Genomic DNA, 25,634 nt, shown 5'->3' on the forward strand with positions numbered 1-25,634 from the left:
TTTTTTTTTTTTTTTGAAAGAAAATTTTTAGATTATTATTTATTCTAAAGCTTTATGACATTATTATTCACATCATTGGTAATGTAGGTAGTTATATTACACTACACCACCAAACCACACACCACGACATGACCATAATTCTTAACAAGTTTTTGCTATTCATATACAATAAAGCAGATTTAACAATCTGAATTTTAAACTAAAATAATAAACTATAATGAACATACTTCGGGCTACATTTCAGGGAATCTATAGTTGGCGAGATTTAATGTAATGTGTGGTTTTGTTTTTGAGAGAATTAAATATTTATCTTTAGCAACTGGCCTTTGTATCACCAAGACACAATCGGATGTATACCCACAAAATGGCGAACTCGAGCCCGGTCTCAAAGATTGTAAACAAATTAACGTTGGTCATCCCAGACGTCTCGCCAGAAATCCTTTTTGTGACACTTTATGGCCCGCTATAAGGGCTGTAGTGCGTTCGGAAATGGAACAAAGGGTGGGCGTCCATTGAATTGGACTCAGGGCTCTCATCTGGAAGTCCAGATCTCACCCACCCCGACCCCCTACTCTGTAAGGAATCTGGATGGCTAAAGAACAAACGCTGTACACAATAAACGACAAATGCGAGAAAGGGAAAGAAAAAAACAGGCTCCCCCAACAGAGACACAGTGTTTACGCAAATTATTTTGCCTTACAATTATTAAAATCGTGAAACGTTTTTCACATTTTCTTCCATTTTTTCTCGCGTAGTGTTTGCTTTACAGCCATTTAGTTCTTAACCTTCAGAAATGTATACCCTATAAAGTTTTATTACAGTCATATTATTTTATTGCGGCACACCACATTGAATTTCTTTCTCTTTTTTTATGACAGTCGACTTCCCATTTCCTCCGAACATCGAGCGTACATCCTTTCTGCAGTTTGTTTCCTTTCAAAACACCAAAATAAAGGGCGTTAGTGGTGTGGCAGGACTCAAAATCTCTTCTCATCCCTAGAATCACCAGGACAGACTTTATGCTGAATTAATATGTGACGAAGGCTGAGTTCGTGCACACATCTGTGAGCCAGGACAACTGGCAATGTCTTCAAAAATATTTAATTGTTACAATCTGTTGAATGCAGATCTTTTTTAAGCTGTCTCCTTTCTCTTCTAATTTGCAATTGCATCAATTACATAATTGTTAGAATTTTGACCGTCTAAATTTGTAGTCAAATCATTGTATTTTTTGTAGTCTTATTCTATTTTTTAATCCTACATATGACCAGATTTGCCATCGCATTTGATACTACACTCTAATTTTCTCTGCTAACAGTGGGACTCTAGTCTTACATTATCGAGTGTCTAGAACTTCAGAGTCTGAAACATTTAGACCTACCTTATCCCTTTTAGTTTGCATAATGTATCATGCATCGCCTCTGCAGGCAAAATATCCTTCTTGACTTCTGATGCATAACTTACATCTGGAGGATGCGGTACAGCCAAATATAACACCACAAATATCATAGGGGAATCAAATAATACGTTAAGAAGAGAGCCAAAGCAGTGATGAGTCATTGTTATTCTCGGTAATTCTTCTTTCCACATGTGAGCTGCACGTTTCTTCATTCCGATTCAAGATGAATGCTCGAGAGCACGATAGCATATTTACAACATATGACTCATTATAAAATGCAGTAAACATTAAAGTAGAGTATTACAGCATGTCCTTCGCTACAGCACAAAAAGGATTAGATAAACTTTGGGCTGTTAACAATGAAAAACAAAGGGCAATTATTGGCAAGCACGCCAAATAAGGTAAAGAGTTGACGTGCTATAATAATAATAATAATAATAATAATAACAACAACGACAACAATGGTAATGATAAAAAGCAGCAGAGACTTCAATTTGACAAAAATGTATGTTAGTGTGTCGAGCTAGTATCGATAACACATACACAAAGATATGTCATGCACAGCCACGCATATTTATTTTAATTACATGATGAACGTTTAGATTTCGCGAGAGTTTCTGTTGTAGTGATACACCAGACTGTGCACTCATTTAGAAGAAAAAATATATACCGGTATTACATTTTAAATTATATTGTATTTGGGTATCTTTCACCAATCTACATTATAGCTCTGTCCATAAGAATAACAAAACGTGTGTGGTTTATGTGTAAACTTTTAATGAGTCCAGCATCAACAGTGCAATAGCACAGATTAACAACACAAAACAATAACACAAAAGGAGACAGAACAGTCGTGTACAAAAACAATTTAGATCTTACGTTACAGGTTAAAGTCCGGTGATGTAGGCCTAATTATTTGTCTTTTAATAAATGTACAGAAGCCAAGCGTGTTAGAAACTAGCACAAAAAGTGTGTGTGTGTGTGTGTGTGTGTGTCTGTGTGTGTGTGTGTCTTGAATGGACGTGCGTTAACGAAAGTGGGAAACTGTTGTATCTAACCGTTTAAGGAGTAGCTAATTGACATTTGAAGATAGCCGCGCTCAATTTCTGTTAGGTCAAATCACAAAAACATAAAACAAATCTCTAAACCAACAAAGCCATATGAAGATACGAGCAAATATAGAAAAAAACATCACTGACAGTGGACAACGGACATGATTCTGGACACAAGAAACGTGTAAACAAAATAAGAAAAATAAAAGGTTAGGTGTATCAGCTCATTCAAGTATTAATTATTTTTTTAAATTATTTTTACAACATAAAAAACATTCCATTTAGAAGAAAAAAACGTATTCACAATAAATTAAAACAATCCTTAGACCGTACATAAAACAGCTTCGAATCAATACTAGCTTTTTCAATAACACGTACATAAGAAAACTACACAATACGAGGCATGCGCAAATTTATGTAAACAACTGCGACCGAATCTGTATTAAAGTTTGTTATACATTTAAGCACGAATTATGGTTACTGACACGCTATACATATACTCGGAACCTGCACTCTAATTTTCAAAAGGATTATTTTGGGATATTTGAACGCGCAAGAAAGAAAGAACGAAAGAAAGAAAGAAAGAAAGAAAGAAAAATTAGTAGGTAAAACAACTCATTTCATTCGTGTTTAATTACTTCAGTTTGATTCTTGATTTTGACCCCAAATGATACAAACACTATTTGAACGAAACTATGGTAGAAGCTATAGCCTAAAAAAAATCTGAAAGCAAATTTAGAAATTATTATTGCTATTATTAATATATTCAAATTAACCAAGACATTTAAGTGTGCGTCTACCACAAATCTCTGCGCACAAGTAAATGTCAAAAGGAGCTAATGTATAATATCGTAAACTTCAAAAGGTTTTCGAAAACCGTTAGCATAGCACACTTCAATAACCGGTTCACAAATGGTATAGACACTACGAACTAAAGGCTGTTTTATTCCGCTCTTATAATAATAATAATAATAATAATAATAACAATAACAATAATAACAATTTTGTAAAAGAGAGCTCACGTCTTCAGCAAACACGTGAACATGCTTTACGGATCAACAAAACTTCCCTTGTATATTGAATGAGGCTTATGTTTTGTTAAATACATTTTATATCAGCACACGTCTATGACAAAAGGAATGATGAAAAATGCAGAATTATAGAGAACAACTTTATAAAAAGCACAATATTTCAGCTTTTCTTAGCCTGTTGAAACAGTTCCTTATCACCTGTTTATTTCCTGATGAATGGTTTCTTTCGCACAAGTCATAAAATGCAATAAAAGAAGGGAGAGAAGGCACGACGTTTTCCCCCTCCTCTGCATCATCTCACCTCTTCCTTATACTCTGTATGCTTTACACTGTCCAGTCATGCGGAAAATGGTTTGTGAGTGCGTGTGTGCGTTTTCTTTTTGATGCAGTAAAACCTTCTTGCATCGGCTTCCAGATTTAAAAGACTCTTTGTAAAAGGCTTGAACGCCTGGCACCAGTCTGCGTTATTATTCTTTGGGCTGGTCCTTATTCATTTTCTTCATTTTCATCCTTCTGTTTTGGAACCATATTTTTACTTGTCGCTCTGTCAAGTTCAGCAGACGAGCTACCTCGTGTCTCCGGTCTCGGGTGAGGTACATATTGAACAGAAATTCCTTCTCCAGCTCCAAGGTCTGATATTTCGTGTATGGACATCGCTTCTTCCGTGATGATCGAGCGTGTAACCAGTTTGCAGATGGGTCGTCTGCAAATGACAGTCAAAAACAAGAAGAGCATATCATAATATTAGAACAGATTCCAATATGAAACAGGAAACACATTTCACAATGCACTCAAAGTTACAGCTTTCACGAAGACTGAATGTTATTAAAATAAAGTGCTTTAGGGCGCCATCACTTACAAATGCATGAAAACCAACACCATGATGGATGAAAATAAAAGAAAGCAAAGCAAAGCAATTTCATCCTGTTAACTTGATACGCAATAATAAAAAATAATGTCTCTACGCTTAAACTGTAAAACCACCATTAGGCAACAAATTTGTACAAGAGGCCATCTAAGTTCACCTGTGATGATCCATGTCATTCATCTCCCTGCAACGGAGAATGTGAAAGCAATGAGGAAAAAAATAAAATAAGAAAAGGACTGAGGGGAAAGAAAGGTTTAATTTTAAACTCTACAGGGATTTTAACCATACTGGAATGCACTGTAAAATATGGTCACATGTGACATGAGATTATCTCCTTTTTAGGGAGAAATGTGGGATGAATTACGGAGGAAGAGCATCTCTAACGAAGCGTCTTCTCTCTCAGTGGTTTGGTCGGGAATGCAGATGGGAGGCTGAAAAATTTCCGTTGTGCTGACTTTTGCTAACAAGCACATGGAAAAGCTGAATGTTACAGCGACTCGAGATTCACTGTCATGACGAAATTGATGTCACCTGTGCACGTCTTCCGTACCTGTGTGGGTTCAGTGACGTCAAGGGAAAATTTCTACCATGCTGGTGCTTCATGCTCTCTTAAAGTGCATACTAGTCGAATGAAAAACCTTCAACGTTTGGCACATAACTCCACTTTTCAGGGGCTAAGACAGATTGGTATGCTAGCATGTTATAAAAAGCCACGTATTTGTAGATTTGCATTTGTTTCCCATCCTATGCGTGGAAACTCCATCGCTTCTGCCTCAAGACATACACATCGAGCCACACATCAGCTTTCTACGATATCCCAAATCTTATGACGCAACTGTATTTTCCTATGATGGAATGAGATACAAGCATCTAAAATGATTAATGCGCGTGTCATGTCAGCTAGAGGCCTCGCGGACACGTCTGTATATAACTTGCGACTTGCGAGACAGGACCGAGATGTGATCCCTAACAATGAAACACTAAGAGGGTCATGCTATATGATGAGGAAAGTGACGTGCGTTTGTTTCCATTAATAAAAATTTATTAAAATCCACAAATTAGCTACACAAAGTTTAGAATTTAATTTATTGCATGTAGGCAATTTGATCAAAACGTTTTCAAATACAATACACCTCTGACTTTAGGATTGCATTTGCCTGTTTGGATTGAATCGTATTTTACTCTGAGAATTTTTTTACGCAACATATCCCAAAGAGCTCACGTACGATTAATGGGGATGTTGGCTCCTCTGATAACTTAATAGACTTGAAAGCTATAACTTTTTCCTTCTCATGGGCAGCCATGAGCACAAAGCGGGACGTGTAACTCCCAACATCATTGCTTTTGCCTACAGTTTATTCTGGAATGCCGCCCGGGGTAGCACATTGGGGATTTCTATTGCGCACAATTCCATTAGTTCACAGTGCTGCAGTCTATTTCACGGATTAAAATCAATGGCCTTTTCAAATTCATTGCGACAAAATCGAAAAGGATCGTTGAACAAATCCCTAAGAATTAAGCTGCATTTCTGAAATTGTTGGAATAATTTGGCAATAAATAATCTTACATGGTTATGAGCTGGAATTATTCTATGGATAATTCTCTGCACCGGCTCAAACCCACTCTTGAGGGAGCTCAAGAACAGGCAAACAGGTCGGGGAAAAACATACAATCCCCCCAGCGACCAGATTTACCACAAAAAACATATTTATGCAATATTTATTTTGTGGTACTCAAATACCTTGACCTCAGGGCTTATATACAGTCAATAATATTTACACAGAAATAGAATTAGATAAAATAAATAAATTCAAGTTTCAGATGAAACGCGAATAAACCATATAATAGTTTTGATAACCAAGAGCTACTAAACATAAAACTAACATTTGCACTATAGTATAAGTAAGAGAGGCTTTGGAGAGTCATTGCACCAAAAAAAAAGCTGGTTACAGCCGACCCAAAACTGGCTGGTGCACTAAAGTGCACTGACGCGCAAATAAGGGACTCTATCAGAGATAGAAAGAGATCGAATATGCTAAAAGTTACTCAAGAATGAAATAAACGCAAACAATATGATGGGAAAATTAAAGCTTGTTTTATAAATGTGTGAAACCTCTACGTGACTCAAAGTCCTCTACCTCTACAGGCAAAGCAAAACAGTCCTCGGCGATGCTATATAGGCTATGTATAGCATGGCTAAATCATACATATCTGGGTAAAAAAGTATATTCGTTAAAAAAAAAACCTACATGCTAGCGAAGACTTGAGAATGCTATGATCATACTTGGCTGCGTGAGGTGTCTGTTGCTCTCCGTTGCTTTGTTCTAGTTTTATGACAGCATTAAACGCTTTACAGAGTGTTCACTTCCTAGGTTTATAACTTACTTTGATCCGGTCCCTCTTTGTCCTCGCTGCCTTCGCATATGTCCTTATTGTCTTCAAACCCGGCGCTGTGACTAGAATTCATCTCTCGTGCTGTAGAGGACTCCAAGATATACTCATGCTGCCCAACTAGTTTCGGTGGTTCCCCGAGATGTCCCAGGAGCGGCTCCATCTTGACCTGTCCTTGCCCAGGCAGAGGCTCTGCTCTCGGAGCACAGTCGAGCCATGTGCGGAGGTATCGAGTATCCGTTGAAGGCACTGGCTGCGTCGTTATGTACGGATGGTAGATCGCGGGTAAGCCATTGGACGCGTGGGAACTGAATGGACTCCATGACGAACTGAAAACTGGAGGCTTGGGCTGGAAGCTACAAGAGGGGAACTCGGGATGCTCGCCGGGTCCCGGTTGTCTAGCGCTGGAGTACTGTACATTGGAGAAGCGGGACGCGTTCGGATCTTCTCCCTCATGACTTATGATAGAATCGACATAGTAGTTGCTTAGAGTTCCAGAAATTGACATTCTCGGACATTATATAACGTACTGTTCATTAAAGGGAAAACATGTACAATAGAAATGTGCTTTACTCCCCTCTTTACGGTACTCCTCTCTACTCGCTCGCCAACGAAGTAGAGCCGGGCTGCTGTGGTGTGCGCTCCGAGCGAAGTGATTGGTCAGACTTTTTTCGCGAACCTGATAAAGCGTCAATGGGGGTGTAAATCAATCCGCCAAGAGGCTGTACGGAGCTCTCCTCCTCTTGCGCTCTCTATATTTCCCATCTAAATAAATTGTCTTGTTTATGCAATATGCAAAATGGGAGCGTGTCCATATATCTCCAGATATCTACAAGCAGTCGGGAAAATGTCAACTTAAATTATGAAACGTTTTGACATTATATTAATAAAATGCATATGCAGGACAATGGCCCACAATAATAAGTGAGAGAAAATTTTTGTCTATGAATTGATGTGGCATTATATCGTGATCTACAGCATAAGTGCTGAATGGGAGCTTGATCATGTTTGCTTGATAAAATGTGTGACAATAACTATTTAATATAGGCAATTTATCCAGATATTTAACAGGACTTTGAAAGACACCACAAAAACCAAACTAAGGCGGTGACGTCTGCTTATAAAGTTTACTCAACCGATTTTTTTCACTAAAATATTTTACCCCCCCACGTGTTTAAACGTCTAAACCTCCGAGGAGACAAACCTCTTTCTTTTTGGAGTAATAGGAGTACGTTGAGATAATGAACAGCTTTATTGGGAAATTAACAGTCATTTTTTGTTAACGAGGGTATTAAACACCACCGTGCGACAATCCCCTTGTATTTATGGAAGAAACTACTTGAACTTTTTTGGTCGTTTAATACTATAATAAAATACTACATCAGGCAGCTTTGATTTTTATAGGCCTGATATACTGCCTGTGGCGAGGACCGTGAACGACTCCGCTAGTATTCCATCCAGTCGCTCATTTCACACACACAAATAAACAGGATTTTCTTTTTTATTTTATCACTTTATTCAGATACACACCAGTCAATTCTACTCTCTCTGCAACATTTAGCAACAGAAATTCTAAATTACGCTTGCAAAAAGGCAAATGTTTCAGGAAGGATTGCACTGTCTGTGGTGAATGTCTTGGACCATCAATGCAATGTAATACAATATAACAGTGATTTCAGCACTTGCTGTGTGTCTTGGCCGTGCCCAATAAATAGTTGCCCCTAATATACAAGAATGAATAGAACACATGATGCTGTTGTGCCTCAGCAAAAGGACAATAGCAAATTATGTTTCTAAATTTACAAAAGTCATTAAAAAACTGAAAAAAGACATTAAAGCAACTATTACCATCTTATTTCATGTGAGTTTAGATAGCCCATACTTAGCTTCGTACTAGGTTTATAACAACACCCGTAACCACAGATAAACAGGGCATGTTGCATAATAAGATACATTTGTGCAGTAAGTTGCTCTATATCTCTAAAACCACTAAAATGTTAATTACATCAATCAATCAATCAATCAATAATTTTATTTCGGTCCTCACAGACAACTTTTCACAAAATAAATAAATAAAAGAACATCAGGAAAAGGCTATGCACTTAAATCACAACCTAGCCGTTTTAAAAGGCATTTAACAACATTTAAAAATCAACTCGTCACCAGTGCATTAACTCACATTGTGCATTAAAGAATCTCTGTTTTCTGCTAGAATTACTAGAGAAAAGGAAACATAATCTTAAAAAAAAAAGTGCATCGAAAGCTACACATTAAGCCTATATTGTAATCTATTTGGATCGTATTTCCTTACGTAAAATTAGGCCTCTATGAATAAGAGCATACCGTGGAACATGCCACATACTATCAAGCTAGTTAAAATGTATGATGGGATATTCTAAAAAAAAAATAAAAAATACAAGTTTCAAGTATTTATTTTAGTGAAATTCGTGTTTAGAGAAGTACTGTTTGCTGTATGTGACCACAGAAAATACAATTTTATTTAACATATTCCTGTTTATAAAGAAACAACGCCTATTTTAAATTTTGAACAAAGAAATTTCATTCAAACAAATGTTAATCATCGAGATGCATCTAAGCACACGTATTTGCAAATAAATATCTATTTACAAGAATAACGTAATCTGTAGGACATTTTTGAAATCGTTATAGTGTTAGCTTCCTTTGGCTGTTAAGCATGACTCAGTATCTTCCTCGTCCACATTCTGGATATGTTTGATATTTTAGCATGAAGTTTCTTCAAGTAGGCCTAATCAAGGCATCAGCAACAAAGAGATTAATGTATCCTTTTCAAAGCAAAGTTTAAAATGTCTTAATATCAACACCGTTTTATAACTATTATGTAAGTACCCTAAACATCTCTTATTTTATTCAGTATAGAAGAGTGGACCTTAACTGGAAGGTCAAACTGCACGTATCACCTTCAATATGGAGAGTTTCTTGTATCGAGTGGGCCAGTGCTGTAATACGAATTTACATGTTGCAAGAATTCGTAAAATTTCGAATTTCGCCATATTTTTTGCTGGTATAGCCTACCGATGACTTCAGCAATGATAGCATATTGACCAATATTGTTGCACGCTATTAGTCACCACAAGCAGGCACTCTGGAAACGTTACCATGCAGTGTATAATTCAAATCATCAACAAATGCAATTTTACAAAGTTTCCACATCAAAACGAAGTTTTCTACTGCTCTAATGAGTTTGTTCTAAAGAAATATCACAGTTAATCAGATTTTTTTATATGATAAAGCCTATATGACAAAAAAAATGATGTTGTGGATTTGTCACTTATTGTGGATTACTTAACACAACAGCTTCTAAAACGACAGAATTGATGAGATATGTTCTAAACGGTTTTTGGTTAAATTATAACTGTTTTAGCAAAATTATTCCTCCCTGTATATTTAAAATGTAAATAAATAAAAAAAAACTTAGATCTTCAACGATCTGTTGAAAACTACACTGGCAGGCTAGTCACACACAAAGCTTCACACAAAGCTTTAAGTGAAAATACAAATTAAACCAGAGAGACAGCAGTTGCTCAGTTAGGAATACACACAATAGTACAACAGTAAAAACAACCAACTTTCTACACGGATGAGACCAAAAGAAACGCGTTTTTTCATAGATCATGTGTTTATATAAAAAATATGAAATATGTATGTGTGTGTTTTATACAGCATGAAAAGGTGTTTATTCTACTCTAACTGCAAAAATTTTACAGGTGATCACAATTGATTAACATCACATTTCCTAAAACATTTGAATATTTATAAAATAGTTTAGTAACCTATATAATTGAGGCATTGTGTTGGAATTTTTAGAACTTAAAATGTGTTTTAAAATCGTGCAGGACTTGTATCTGCCAACTCACCGGCGCGAAGTAAAAAAAAAACAGGCCATTTTGAAAAAGGAGGGGAAAACTATCGAAGAAATGCAGTGTTGTGGATGAACAGATTTACAAACTAGCGCTTGTAGCCAAGTTTTCATCATAAAAAAAAACTGAATATTATATATACCAGTTACTGAGTGTGTAAGTAATATGCAAAAGAAAGAAACAACACGATGTAATGACTGCAATAATAACAAAAGCATGATCTGTAAGAATCGCTCGTTTACAAGGATTATTAAATCAGTATTTTCAATGAAGTCGACACTATATCCTCATTCCACGTTGAACGGACAATGGTGTATTTAACTGGAGCAATCCAGGCAGTTTCAGGTTCCTGTGAAATTAAACGTCCAGCCCAACAACTTGAAACTACCTAAATCACAGACCAGCTTGGTCTTCTCCGTGTTCAAAGGCAAGACCTGAAAGGCTGCCAGCAGTCTAGCGTCCAAAAGTACTGAACCAGATGAGCACTCATATTTCAGTGCTGTCTTTTAACAGAGGACTGCTTAACTGAGGAAACGTATTAGAGGGCACTAGAGCTAAAATCTCAAGAAATCAACTGGAACATTTCTGACCCACTGCGGGGAAAGGAGATAGCGAGAATTGTTTAAAGACGTTGCTTGAAATAAAGTAATTTAAGTTCACAAGCATGTCCGGTTCTCTCCAGACTGTCGGCAATAAAAGGTCTATATTGCCCCCTGTTATAAAAAGAGGCCCCTGCCTGGCCAATGACGTTGGGGATTGTCCCTTCTCAACATGGCGGTTCACCAAAACAAAGACAAAAGAGGAGGAACTGTAACAAGTCAAGTAACATCAGCATATGTTCAGAATTATTTCTTACGCGCCGAAAAATCTCGGACAGAATGGAAAAAAAGTAAACAATGGATACATTTCATCTTCACTTAAATGAAACCTACAAAAATATAGCACATCTCATAACACAATACAAATTTAATAATAAAAATCCTTCACAGTGCAAATTAACATACAAAAGTTTCAAACATCCATACCTAATTACAAAATATTACGTCGCTGGAAAGTTGACCAGAACTTAAACGACATCAATAAACATTGTCCATGGGCCTTGTGTGAATACGACAAGCTTAGGCTACATCGAACAGTCAAAAACGTCTCTTCTTATTTCGTTACAATTTTCTGTTCATCTTCATGCAAGGTATTACATTTATGTACATTACATTTGCCTTATTGAACACATATTGTGAAACACCGTAGTAAGATTTGACTGATCGTTTCCTCCCGTTAATTCATCAGAAGCAGCAGTTGCATCAATCCACTTGCACCGGATGATAGCTGCAATGATTTGTGCGCCGAGTTAGGTATTTTTAACCGTCTTACATAGCAAACTAGAAAGTGAAACTTGTGCCAGGGTCCCTTGTCTGGTGCTCTCGAGTCATTTTTTTCAGTTTCATCCTGCGATTCTGAAACCAAATCTTAACCTGGCGGTCGGTGAGATTTATGCTCCGGCTAATCTCCAGGCGGCGCTCGCGAGTCAGGTACATGTTGAATAGGAATTCTTTTTCCAGCTCTAAGATTTGGTGTTTGCTGTAAGGACATCGCTTCTTCCTCCCTGCTTTCGCCGACAGCCAGCCATTTGCAGCGTTTTCTAAAGTCACGTCTTCAGATAAAAAGAGAAAGAGAGACAAGGCTATTATACAGTCGCCCTTCACAGTGAGCAAATAGCCACGGAGCTTGACGCTCGCGGCCATTACCTGGCTGTGTCCGACATTTTATGACAGGAAATAATGTCAGCACAGACTACGCACTGCGTCTCTGTTGGTCGGCGAGAGGGGGAGAAAAAAAACAAATGAGGAGGAAGGGAGAGAACGATGCATGATATGAATTTGGATAAACATTTTGAAGTTCATTCAAATATTATCTTAACTAAAGCGAGTTTAACCAATTATATTTAGCCAATAACTAGTTCATAAAATGGACGAAGCCAAGAAAAGTAAAAAAAAAAAAAAAGTAAAAGAACAAGGGGAAAAAAGAGAAAGAAAAAGTATTGGCCCTCACATTCCAGAGGCTGAAATGACATTTACTTGTCACCTTTAAAGTTTTCTCATTTATAATGCAACTTTCAATCGTTCTTAATTTTTTGTTATAGGTTTAGCATAATAAAAAATGTCTTAAATAGCCTACTGCACATTTCGGGCTAAACAAATAAAATACATAAGTGAATATTCAATATATAGACTATTTAGGAAAAATGGCAAACCAGTTACACACACACACCTTTTAGAAATTTTAGGCCTCTGCCACGTTTATCAGAGTCCTTAAAACGCGTGTAGCCTATATATTGCTCTAAAATACTAGGATAGTAAAACATATTTTTTACATGGCTGCTCTGAATCTGCTAACGTTGGTTTATCTTTACATCATAGGCCTATAGCCTCAATAGCTTATACACACGAAGTGTGTAATTATACCAAACCGTCAGTTCAGACTTTCTTCGTTTCACATGAATAAAAAGTGTCCTAAAGCAATGTCACACCTGGCCCACACTAAGGTTTCCAGTTGACAATGGATCCTTCCGCTGTTTTGATGTTCTGAGAAACGACGTGCAATTTAGTCTGTCTGGGGCAATTCGGTGCAATAAATTCATTTTCAAGCCCTGGTTCTCTTTGTGTCTTAGTGGCTACACCCTTCAATTGCTTTCGGAAAGGGAAAAAATAAAATCTTGATGGGCTTGCTTTACCCACTGCTGTCTCTTTTAACCTTGTTTACCCACCTTGCGTTCCCTTTCTGTGAGTTTTATCGCTCCCGGTAAAGTCTGTCTGGAGATTATTTGGCTCTGTGTCGTTTCTACTCCTTTGACTGATGCTCAGTGTGGTGATGATGCTCCCGGTGGTTCTGCTTTCACTCCACTGGCTTGGGTATTTAGTGCTTTCCGTCGTTAAATAATGCGTATAGGGCTTATTGTCGGTTTCTGAACAGGAAGGCGCGGAGAAAGACAGACTGTGCAACTGTTGGGAGTCTGAGTGGGAAGAGTGCGACGGACTCTCTGGATCCGTGTCGGTATTGGGAGATAAGAGTTTGTGTTCGGAGTAAAAAGACGGTTCTGGACGATGGTTGTCGTCAGTGCCGTTCAGAGAGCCCATATCTGTCATGAATCTGCTGAAGGCGGAGATGTCGAGAGGCTGTCTGGCTTGCCCTGTTGGGTCCAGAGAAAAATAGAAGGGGTCCTCTTTTCGACCTGAAGCGCTGATGGGGCACGCGCTGACATGAGAAACCTGGACAGGACTCAAGCGCGCTCCGTCCCAGTTCACAGCTCCATGGAGAAACTGGTGACGCGGCAGAGCCATGGCTTACCGGGAAATTTCTGAATCTGGTTTACTGTCTGGAGCTCGATCGAATACGCTGGGGTGGTTCCGCTATTTTGGACTTGGCACTCCAGGTTAGGACGTGAGCCTCCGTTCGCCCCACGCAAAGGATCCTTTAGACTTGGGCTATCGAAAGATTTCCCTTCAGACAGTGTGACAATCACCGCAGAGAATTTGTCAGAGAATGACATTGCTGGAGCATATTTTGGGCCAAGGCAACAGTGTCCTTACTATTGGCTTTTCAAGCAGTATGGCGCACGTACGTTTCCTTCTGCTGCGAGCTCAATAGAGACTGGGGTTCACGGACAAACTCCTCCCCTTGCAGAACTGCTTAATTCAAGTGCTTCATCAAGCTTCCATCCCAAATCATTGTGATTTTTTAAATTAATGCTATACCAGCTTATAGATAAATGTCTGAATAAAAAAGCCCATGAAGACAATCTTATTAGGCTAATCTTATTGATTATTTGAAGATTTAAAAATTATAATAATAAATTATAGTCAAGGTGAACTAACGTTTAGCACTGTCTTTGCGAATTAGGTCAACCATACATGTTACAAAAATACTGGTAATAAATATTTAACCAAAAATATTAACTAGCCTACTTAAATTAGCTGGCATTAAAAGTAAAAAAAAAAAAGACCAATAGATATCAAATAACACCGATGATAAGAGTCTAAAATAAGCAACACGAATAGGCTAATTAAATTGAAGCAATGTTTTTATTCACAGTATACAAATTAATTTATAAGCTGCCGCTGTTTAATAATAATAACAACATAGTTCTTATTTTATTATAATAGATGCTGTCAGTAATGAATTAATTTAGTTTATTACATAACTGCAGCTATAGTATGCTTTTTAACTGTGTTTTATTATTATCAGTGTTATGTTATTGTATTTTTTATATTTTATATATAAGAGGAACAAAACGGATTATATGCGTAAGTAAAATAGCAACTTATTTTGGGTCAAATTTAGTTTGGGTCAAATATTTCAAAGGTACCAATAAAAAGGTTTTAGCATGTAGTATTTATGTTTTGTTTCAGAAAAACAAGATAGGAGTGAGAGCACAAAATATTTTAACGGAGTATAGCAAACACTCTGTAAAAATATATCTTCAATAAAATGTTTTAGAAAGATGGGCTTGTCCTAATAATCAGTAGATTCTGTAGATAAACTTTGTTAAATTTATTATTTATATATCTGACGAGATGTGAATTAAAAGATTAAAAGACGTTTAAAGATTTTCTTAACCTATATCTTATTTTAGATAGTAAAAACAATATTGATACACAACAAACTAATTATTTTGAAGCATCGTGAATAAAACTAACATGAAGCCACAAATCCACAAATGTTACATTTGTTAAAAACTTTACATAAGTCGAAGCCTGCACCATTGCGAATTTATCGGCCTGACTACTCACGTTGCGCATTTAATAGCAGCTTTGATCAATACAAGCACGTGAACCTCAGGGCCAAACCACGTGCTTCCTCAACGGCAGGACTGGGGTTTTGTGACCAAATTAGTTATTTGCTTATTACATAATCCACTAGTTATTAGACGACAAAATAAACATGTCATTATAGTTTCGGAATGGGCGAAACCCGTTTTTCTGGTGCGCCTTCAGTGTCCAGCTTTTAAAATCAAAATAAATAACTTAATATTCTCTGAAGCAAACATACTGGGTGTAAATGAGGTCTTTTTAGCTTACATACTACAATATTCTGCTATCTTCATTTCCCGAGATTGTAAAGTAGGCTAATGTTGTATTTTGTAATTGTTCAAGTGCAAAAATTATAATTCAAGGAAATAGTTTATAACAAATCTTTAAAAATAAGTTTAAAATCGACGATGAATATGATACAATAAACACTTGTCTCAAATGTCTAACACTGACATATCGTCATATTTTTTACATTGCCAAATGTATTAAGTTAAAAGGTACATCTGGACGTTTCATTCACAGAAGAGAAATCATCTTAATCACTTGATAACCTGGATAAACCATATGGTGATAAATAAACAACTTACAAATCAGTGCGTGTATAAATGTAATACACTTACATTGTTCTCCAGCAGACCCTCTTTCACAACTGGAATAAAAACTGGAAAAATTGAATAAGTTCTCATAAATCCAAATAGCTTCGGCGCGAAGAGGCCTTTGGCCTTCGACGTCCCATGAATGATTGCTTGCGGTAAAGATTTGACGTTGACATCACCTGTCTCGGGCAATTGTTTACTTTTTGTCTGGCGTGCTGCACTAAAACTATTTAACATTTTCTGACTTACATGCCTAACGCATTTTAAGAACATCCCAGGTACCGTGTGTCTTTCGTCCTAGACTCCTTTTCTCTTACAAATAGCCACAAAGAAAAGGAACCCTGATCGAATTTTCCTATATTCTACACATTCCAGTTTTATAATCACAAACAGAATCGCTGGCCTCTTCCAAATGGCGAGAGTATCTTCGGTCAAACTCGTATAACTGTAGCCATGACAACCAAGCCACTCCATTTGCTGTAAAGTTTTACTGCCGAGCCGTCTCTAAATAGCATGTGTCTGGTGTGGAGAGGAGAGGGGAGTGAGCTAATTCTGTTTTTTCTCTTAAAGTTCAAGATTGTGGTTGAATAATTAACAGCTTCTTTCCATAGGCTGGTGTAGTCTGCAGAAATTGTTTAAGGTGTAGCAAGAATGGGAAAGATCAACAGGACTATACAACATAATTTTATTTTATATTAGTATTTTAGTTTTTTTTTTTTTTTTTTTTTTTAGCAAATGCACATGCTGTGTGTGCTGACTGGAGTAGACTAGAGGTCCAGATGTTGAACTTCTAAGGCATGCATCAGTTTTTTGTGGCATTGTTGTCTTTTTATATAACATGCACGTTAATGCAAATTAGTGAAAGATTAATGGTTTGGCATAAAACCGAAAATCTTATAAATATTGATTTGATTGCATCATCTGTAAGTCGTTTTGGATAAAAGTCTGTTGTGAATAAATAAATCTCGCTGGCAACTGGTTACGTCAGCCATTACTTATAAGACAAACGGTTACCTTTTCAGTCTTAAAAACGTGCGCCACACAGGAATTGGCTATGCTAGGAAGGATCTGTTAATGTGAATCACAAAATGCATAATTTCAGTAACATCTGTGCGCAAAACGCGCTCCATTAATGCTTTGCATGTCATTCTCAAAATATGCGTATGAATATCTTGGCGGTGAGACAGACCTACAACTGTGCAAGGATCCATGGCAGTTCTGCAAGCAATTACAAGTTCAAATGCATTAAGCTACATATCTGATCAGAGCAGCATGTTTTCAGCTATGCACGTCAGATGTACGTCCTGTTGTCTTCAGTGAAGTATTTAAAACCTATTTTTGTAAAATAACTGAGCTTCATGAGAGGATTGCCTGTAACATTGTGGCAACTATAATAAAATGTCCGAGGGATTTTAAAAACATTTTAGCATTTTGGAATTAGTGCACAGACGCCTAAGAACTAAATTATTATGTCAAAAGACAATTCAAAAAGCCTAGGCTTTTTCTAAATACACAGACGTTCACATTAACATTATGGAACTTATTGCAAAAAAAGAGAGAGAGAACGTATTTATGTTGTTGTTGTTGTTTATATTGATTACAGTCGAAGTGGACTAATTTTTAAAACTAAGCAATGTAACAAATGCAATAGTGAATAGTGTAATACAATACAGAAATGTTACTCAAGAGATGTCTGTGAATTTCAAATGTGTAATTCATGTGCTGCAGAATAAGGCGTTCCCTAAATGTGTTTCTCATACATCATACATACCCTTTTTATCTGCTAATCTTTTTGACCTTTGGAGTCAGGAAGAACAGTTATCTTGTACTATTGGTTTACGATACCTTGTATTTCATTTCATCCTACGATTGTATACACCTCCAGAGCGTACTTCTATTGGTTTCTTTTGCCAGCAGGAGGCAGCGTAATCACAAAGAAAAGGCAAAGATTTTTATTTTATTTTATTATTATTTTGTATGCATAAAATGTGCATAAACAATATAAGTATAAACAGAAAGAAAAACGTTAAAGATTAATTTGTGAACTATATTATGAGAACATGACGCTGAACTAAAACGACTAGAATGTTCAAATAAAGTCAATCTTGAATGTCAGTAAACACATCTTGTTCTGTTTCTTTCTCTATTTTAGGTACACTGTTGCGAACAATAAAACAATAACATATTCCACTCTGAGTTACTGCCAAACTACTGAATGGTGCTAAATAAGTTGTGGGAAACAAGCATTAAGCCAGTCAATACCCTCTATTGACGCAAGTGGGAAAAATGCACTGAGAGCCTCCCTCTCTGCTGGATACGAACGTTTATGATTTAGGATGCTGCAGACCATATCCATATGCCAAAGAGAAACTAAACTCTGCTCCATATTAGCGCCACCTGTGACCAGTGACCAGACATTCCCTAGACCCCATCACTCATGTGTTAAGCTCTTGAGCAGATAGTGTAACTGCCCTTTTTTTAACTCATTTAAATGTTATTCTTTAGAATGTATCAAAGATGTTTTCTGTGTTTTTATAGTGTGCAATCCGGTTTAATTTGACACACTGATAGTCTGCCTATATGATGTCAGTAAGTTTTGCATTCTTATCAAAGATTAATATGACAAGTAATGTCAGTTTTGCAATTATTACGACTTGGTGCTGCACCAAAATTTGAATGTAAGGGACTGGTTGTGGATGATCAGATTAAATATTAAATCTTCCAGTAAACTACAAAACAATGTGCTAACAAATGTTTACCCTATGCAAATGTTTTTGCAGTTATTTGAATTATTATGCTAAAGTAATTATTAGGCACGGTACTGACATTATATGTGCAGTGTTTATAATTTTTTATATTTTTTTTCTTCTAGCTAGAAACAAAGCCATACATGTTTCGAAAAGTAAATATTTAAGACACTGACACATGCAACAGTTTACAACAACCACTGGAGTGGAAACATTCAAAAATGCTTATTTTATATCAACTAGTTTATTTGAAAAACTTATAAGTCTTTCAAAAAGACAAAAAAAGGAAACTAAATGACTACCTTTATAATAAATGTCAACCTGAAAAATGAGTGATGTCGTTACATATAATGACCACATGGTGGAGCCATTACACTAAAGTCTAGTTAAAAAAACACGGAACCAAAGACTGAAAATAAGAGAAAGCAATATTTCCTGTCAGCATGTTTGTCAAAATGCATTATGTTGTCATGCGTTTACTTTACTACACACGGAACGGAACCTCACTGAACTTTTGCTGACATGTGAACTCATTTAATAGAATTTGATGTTATTAATGGCTTGAATCTCATATGTGTGTGCGTTTTAATGAATTTACGGAAGGATCGAAGATTAAAAAAAGATAATAGGCCTATCAGAGAGGTTGGGAAAAAGCGGAGTTGTGCAAAATGAACTCTTCAGTTAACTGGCGTCATCATAGACTAAATTGATCATGTAAACGAAGTTAGAATTATTTTAAAAATGCATTTTAATAAATCTTCGAATTTAATATTTCATTTATATGCGAACAGACAATCTCTATCAATGGACATGGGTGAATTTTTATTGTTGTGTACTATTTCAGTGACGCTTTACAGCCGCCAACAGACAATTAAGTCAAAGAACACACGCCCAATGTCCTGGATGACTATCAGAGCGAGAACAATTCAATAAAGAGGCTTCCCGTAAAACCCGCAGTGGGTGTCGTCATCGAGAGACTGAGCGCCTTTTTCAGAATCGTAAAATTCCAAGTCGTGTTCAAATCAGAGGCTCCACAATGAAATCCGGTGTGACCTTGCTGGACTGTGAAGGGCAAACCTCCAAGAATTCACCACTTCACTCCTTTAGTAGCGCGTTTCTCCCTCCCTCTCTCCCTCTCTGTACTCCGACAAAAGTTAGACAAAAGTTGCTTTCAAAATTTAAATAAACTGAAATTGCATTCCACAACACAAAGAAAAGCAGAGTTTTCATTCAATCGGAATGGGACAACCTCTGAGTTGTAAGCAGTAACACTCTGTCGCCAGTAGATGTCAGCAATGTTCATGCAAACTCACCAACAATGTACATTCCTCAGTTTTACTACTCCGCAGTTATAATGAGTAAGCAGACAGTTAACTGACATCATACGTTATTACGTACGACTTTCCCCCGAGCCAACACTTATATAGGCTATAACGTGTTACAAAGTAGAACTTGAAATTAAAATTCTGTCATTATGTACTCACCATCATGTCGTTCCAAGTCTGTATGCATTCTGTCTTCTGCAGAATACAAAAAAAAATATTTTGAAAAAAAAAAAAAAAAACACCGGGGTCCAAACAGCATTGGTATTGGAATCCAGTTATTTTCATTGTATGGAGAAAAAAACAGACATTTTTTTAAATATATTTTTGTGAGTGTGTTTCTAGAGAGAATGCATAGAGAGCTGGAGCAAAGAAAAGGAAAGTAAATGATGATGATTTTTTTTATTTGGAGGTATCCCTTTTTTGAGGTTTGTTATGGGAGCTGTCAGGTCCAAAGGAGTTGAACTTATGCCAAAATTTCCACATATCCCGAGATACAACACTTTGCTATCAGTGTTTCTTGTTATAAAAAAAAATAATGGCTTCATATATTGAAGAACAAAATTAAATGATTGTTCTTTTTATTATGTAAAATTTTGAACTGGCATGTTTATCAGACACAATAAAATCAAATCAAATGGTAGCATTGTTGTCGCCATGTAGAGCTTATAATGTGAACACTGTATAAAATCTCGCTGAATCCAAACGCAGACCAGAGTTCTTGCATGAAAAATATCCCATTTGTTATTAATTTTAGAGCATCAACATTATGTAATGAAAAATCTCAAACATATTCAGTTTTTTAATTATTTACTCTCACTAGTTGTGCTTTTATTTATAATCTGATCAAGAAAGCTTCCAACAAATGACCGATCAATAAGAAACAATATGAAACTAAAACAAATGTGTGAAGATGTCAGTATTTGGCTATATATGACCACAAGTCCTCAACATGAAAATATTGCAAACATGCTGTAATATAGGCTATAAAAACTGCACGTCCTCCTGTCAAGGTGATTCAAGTTATTTTAAAGTTGAAGTTAAATATTTATGAATTAAAAATTACGGATTTGGTATGAAATGGTTTCATAAATATTGATGTTTAGTTGTTAGATGTTTAGATTCATAAATGTTTCGATTTATAAATGAATGAAAGCAGCTCAAAATAAACGCATGGTTTCATTTCATCCTGAAGCACAAATACACACAGTACACACAGGTCACGTGTTTATCCTAAAACACACTGGTGCTTAAATAGCCTACATGACAAAAATGGGACCGAGGATCGCATCCTTGGAGTGCCAACGGGCTTATGCAGCTGCTCATTACAAATCCCCGCACAAGCACAACCATCCAGATGTCCTAAAGTCTGAACTTCGAGCTAAGATATGGAGTTATGTGTCTAGAATTAAGTGATACATTTATTGGACCTCAAGTCAGCAAGTCTCGCAAAAATGACAAAATTCACAACACTTTCGCACTTAATACAACAACTAAGAAAATGCGTTTTAAATCACACACAATATTTCGGGTGTATCATATCCCTAAAACAATTGTGCGCTACGATATAAAGCTCGACATAAAAGTGTTAATGATTTCAGTGTCACAGAAAATAATGGAATAAATTAGAGCTCACAGTATCAGAGAACTCTGTTTCTTCCAAAACTCCGATTTATAAGGTCAGCATAACTGTAGTGCCCTGTAAAATTTCACACATGAGTTGCATGTTGCATGCTAATACATTTGGTTATTTTACTGCCATGCTATGTTAATGTCTGTTTAGGCGGGTTGGCATTTTCTCTCCACCAAGCAAAGAGCTATATGACCAAGCTCCTCCTGTGTTCAGTATTATCAAGATTATAATATCATGATTATAATCAATAATTTAAATCACCTTCTCTCAAAGCTTTAAAATGAAAAACGATCCTGAACAATTGTTTTGGCAATCATTTCATTCACGTACGATTCCTCTATATTTAGACTTGAAGAAAATAAAAAATAAAAGGTGTGGTTGATTATTACACAGTATGTTTTGGAGCTAAATAAATAAAAATGAATGAATGAATGAATGAATGAATAAATAAATAAATAAATAAATGTTTGCGACTTTGAGACATCAAGGGCATTGCCAGGATCATGCTTCTCACGCAAAAATCTCTTGATCAAATAACATGTCCATCTTTTCTCCTGGTAGCAGAGTCATGCTCAGAATTCTAAGTAAAAAACTAAAATGCATTTTTTTATTTAATATATGACATTTGATTTTATTTAAGCGAGAGAGCATTTCTCGGAATTTTAATGCTTTAACCTTAATTGGTGTAAGTCATATCCAGCTGTATTGATAATGAATGAATGGAAAAGGAGGCTCGTAAATGGCTCTGTTGTTGACATCACTTCAAGACTGAGAAAATTAAGTCACGTATTAGATGGAAATGTTGGCAACACTAAAGAGTGCTCAGTATAACAACAACAAATGCAACAGATTTCTTTGAATTTGCTCGGGCAGTAGTTACAACTTGATGCACATTTACCCAAGTAGGCCTACGTATGTTAAATACACTGGTTTCGTCAACTTTACCCTACTCATTTGAAAAGATGGTGTACAATCATTCAACCCGAGAAAATAATGACCTGAATCTACTGAATTACAAATAAAATAATCAATTCTAAAGTAACAGGTCGAATAAAAAAAAATCGGAAATATAAATGTAATTAATGTTTAAAAAAGTAGCAGAATAGACTTACATGTTGCTTACATGTGACAGGAATCTGTGAACGCTAACTGTACACTTCACTGTAAACTTTAATCATATATGTAATAAAACGTTAATAAAACAAAGTTAGTAGACTTTTAGGTTTTGTACTACACAAACATGTTAATTACACTTAATATCAAATACGTAAAAAAAATTCATACAGCTTATCCTCACTTAACCTGTCATATGGAAATCCAACTTGAGTGCATTCAGATGTAATAATATTACCTCAGGGCAATACTTTGTCAATTATGCTAAAAGAGTGATTTAGTCAGCGTGAACATATAAATATACCTTTCAGTGAATTGCTACATATCGCTATATCTAAATCTTCATTCTTATTTCAGTTCAATTTTCATTTGATAAAAAATCGCTTGATATTCCTCTTCCTTTTGCTATTTTTAACTCTTCCAGATATGATACAAATTGTCAACCATTTTCCTACTCTCGTATTAAAACATTCACACTATGTGGTTGTGTTTGTGTCTTATAGGAAATAAACGCATGTACCACAGAAGAATAAAAGTGAGCATCTATTCTGACACGAAACTTGCAAAGGCATCATCATAACCATCCATACACTGAAAAAAATGGTAACCTAAAAAATGTGCTTCATATGGTAACATCTTCAATTATTTGATTTTATTCAGATAAAAATATATATATATTTAGCGTTACTGAATCAACGTAAATAAATTAGGTTACACCAGCAAAACTAAATCCTATATCAGGTGGGGATAGCTCTTTAACGCAACAATTACAGGTTACCATTTTTACAGTGGATTGGACTGCTATTCCTACAAAGGAAGTATTGAAACAACCCATTCGAATCTGTTATGTTCAGTTATAGTGGAAACATCAATTTCATAAAAGCTTCGTATAGGAATTACGGGAAAAGAAAAGAGAGGAGTTTCCTTTCAATATTTACGACCACTCTGAACGCCAGACTGTTAGGAAAACCTGCCAATAAGCTGCATTAATTAAGTAATTGAGAGAGGCATTGAACTTGACCTTTAATGTAAAGATGCGAGCCAGCTTTGGCTAAGTGCTGACCAACTGTACCATGACAACTGCCAATATATCAATCATCGCACAGAATGACCGTGAACATTTCTCCATCGTTGGGGGCCTTTCTTGTGAACTCGTTTCCTCTCCCCTTTTTCCGGAGGCCTCGCGTTACTCTACATGTCTATTGACAAACCTCTGGCCAGACAAGGTCCAGACTACTTATTGTTTACAAGATGTCTCAAGTTCAACTGTGAAGTCCGCCGCTTAACAAAAGCCTGTCCGAAATGCAGACATGGGGGAAGAGTTGTTTTAGGGCTAGAGGCAACAGATAATGTGGGGGAGGGGATCTGGACGTGAACTTGAGGGAAATGAGTCTGACATTCCTCACTCAAATAGCTGGCCTGGCAGCAAATGCAAAATCGTATCTCTGTATTGTCGCATTTTATTATTATCATTATTAATTTAAACATAAACAGGTGCATATGCGTATATGCTGCATGCATGGAATATAAGGCATGATACTGCATCCTCATGCAGACAAAAACGAAACATAACTTCAATATTCAATTGCTCATTTTACATTTTATTTTCACTTACACAGTGGCCTGTACATACTTTTTATTGCAGTTTATATTGCAGTGACTACTTCATCGTAGGCGAAATCGTTAGACATGTCTTCAGTTGTATGGTTTCTTCATCGGCCTCACAGAAAACAAACCCCATCTTACTCAGAACGACAACAAAGAAAGAATTTTAGTTCTCAACAAAAGAGTCAGTTTTATTGTTAGTCCTGAAATTGGGAAAGGTCTGCGCTTTTGTGAGTTTTCAAAAGAGAAAATAGTGGCCATTAAATCACAATGTAAACTTAAAAGCAGACGCACCGTTTGTTTGAAAGCTTTTGTCAAGTTCAATGTTAACTAGTAGTGGAAGGAAGGACTTGGACATTTTATGACCCCCTGGGCTTTCTAAGGAAGGTATAGGAGTTAAATGTATTGATTCGTGTGAAAAATAATTTTAGAATTCTTATAACGTTTTACTATATTTGGCAAAAACATAATTAGAAAAGATAAACCAAAATTGTTAACGTTTTGTGCGCTTCTATGCTATGCTCCGATTAAAAACAAAACATCGACACGTAATAACACCAGGAGCCACGGCCTCCTGTGAATATTGCTATAGTTTGAGAGAAGCTAAAAACGTTATTCATACCAAATCACGTAGCTATGCTAAAGCTTAATGTTCAAAATCTGCAAAATGCTGACTACTGAGCATATACTCGTGTTTGATCAAATATGTAAATTATAAGCTGTGCATTTCAGTTTCACGCCGTGAGCACGAGAACTAACCACCGCAGAAGGTTGCCATACATTTTTTTTCTCCAGAAAATAGGCCTAAAATTTAACCAGTATCAGAATAATTTCTTTGTAACTTAAATTGATGCAAGCAGAATATAAAACCTTTCTATGCTGACCCTTTACAGCTGCGGGTGTAGATTGAATAAAGGAATAAGGAATAACACAACTTGAAAGTGGACTGGAGCTTGCCGAAGGTGACAACGTGAAGCCGCTGAGTAACGACGGACCTTTTACACCCTTACTAATCTAGCCCGACATTAAGTGCAGGTAGCAAAGGCAATAGACTGCGGCTCTGTTCACTGTCGGACAATTAAACTGCTCGGACTTGGGCAGAAACGTAAATTAGGCCTACTGGAGACTGACTATAAACGAGATCATCGTACATAAATCTAGGAATGGTGA

General features: G+C 36.4%; 2 protein-coding genes across 2 annotated transcripts; both read right to left on the reverse strand.

Moving 5' to 3' along the window:
* Positions 1–3,657: 3,657 nt before the first annotated feature.
* On the reverse strand, positions 3,658–7,378 carry hoxb9a (homeobox B9a). Its single transcript, XM_016553103.1, has 2 exons — positions 6,736–7,378; positions 3,658–4,185 (listed from the first exon to the last, which is right to left on the reverse strand). Exons 1-2 carry the CDS (start codon positions 7,247–7,249, stop codon positions 3,950–3,952), a joined length of 750 nt encoding a protein of 249 aa, XP_016408589.1. The 5' UTR covers positions 7,250–7,378; the 3' UTR covers positions 3,658–3,949.
* A 4,302-nt stretch (positions 7,379–11,680) lies between these two features.
* On the reverse strand, positions 11,681–14,241 carry LOC107740623 (homeobox protein Hox-B10a-like). Its single transcript, XM_016553102.1, has 2 exons — positions 13,405–14,241; positions 11,681–12,291 (listed from the first exon to the last, which is right to left on the reverse strand). Exons 1-2 carry the CDS (start codon positions 13,976–13,978, stop codon positions 12,020–12,022), a joined length of 846 nt encoding a protein of 281 aa, XP_016408588.1. The 5' UTR covers positions 13,979–14,241; the 3' UTR covers positions 11,681–12,019.
* Positions 14,242–25,634: the final 11,393 nt, after the last annotated feature.

This window comes from Sinocyclocheilus rhinocerous, unplaced genomic scaffold, assembly GCF_001515625.1.
Source record: "Sinocyclocheilus rhinocerous isolate Xijiao unplaced genomic scaffold, SAMN03320098_v1.1 scaffold705, whole genome shotgun sequence".
Taxonomy (NCBI): Eukaryota; Metazoa; Chordata; class Actinopteri; order Cypriniformes; family Cyprinidae; genus Sinocyclocheilus; species Sinocyclocheilus rhinocerous.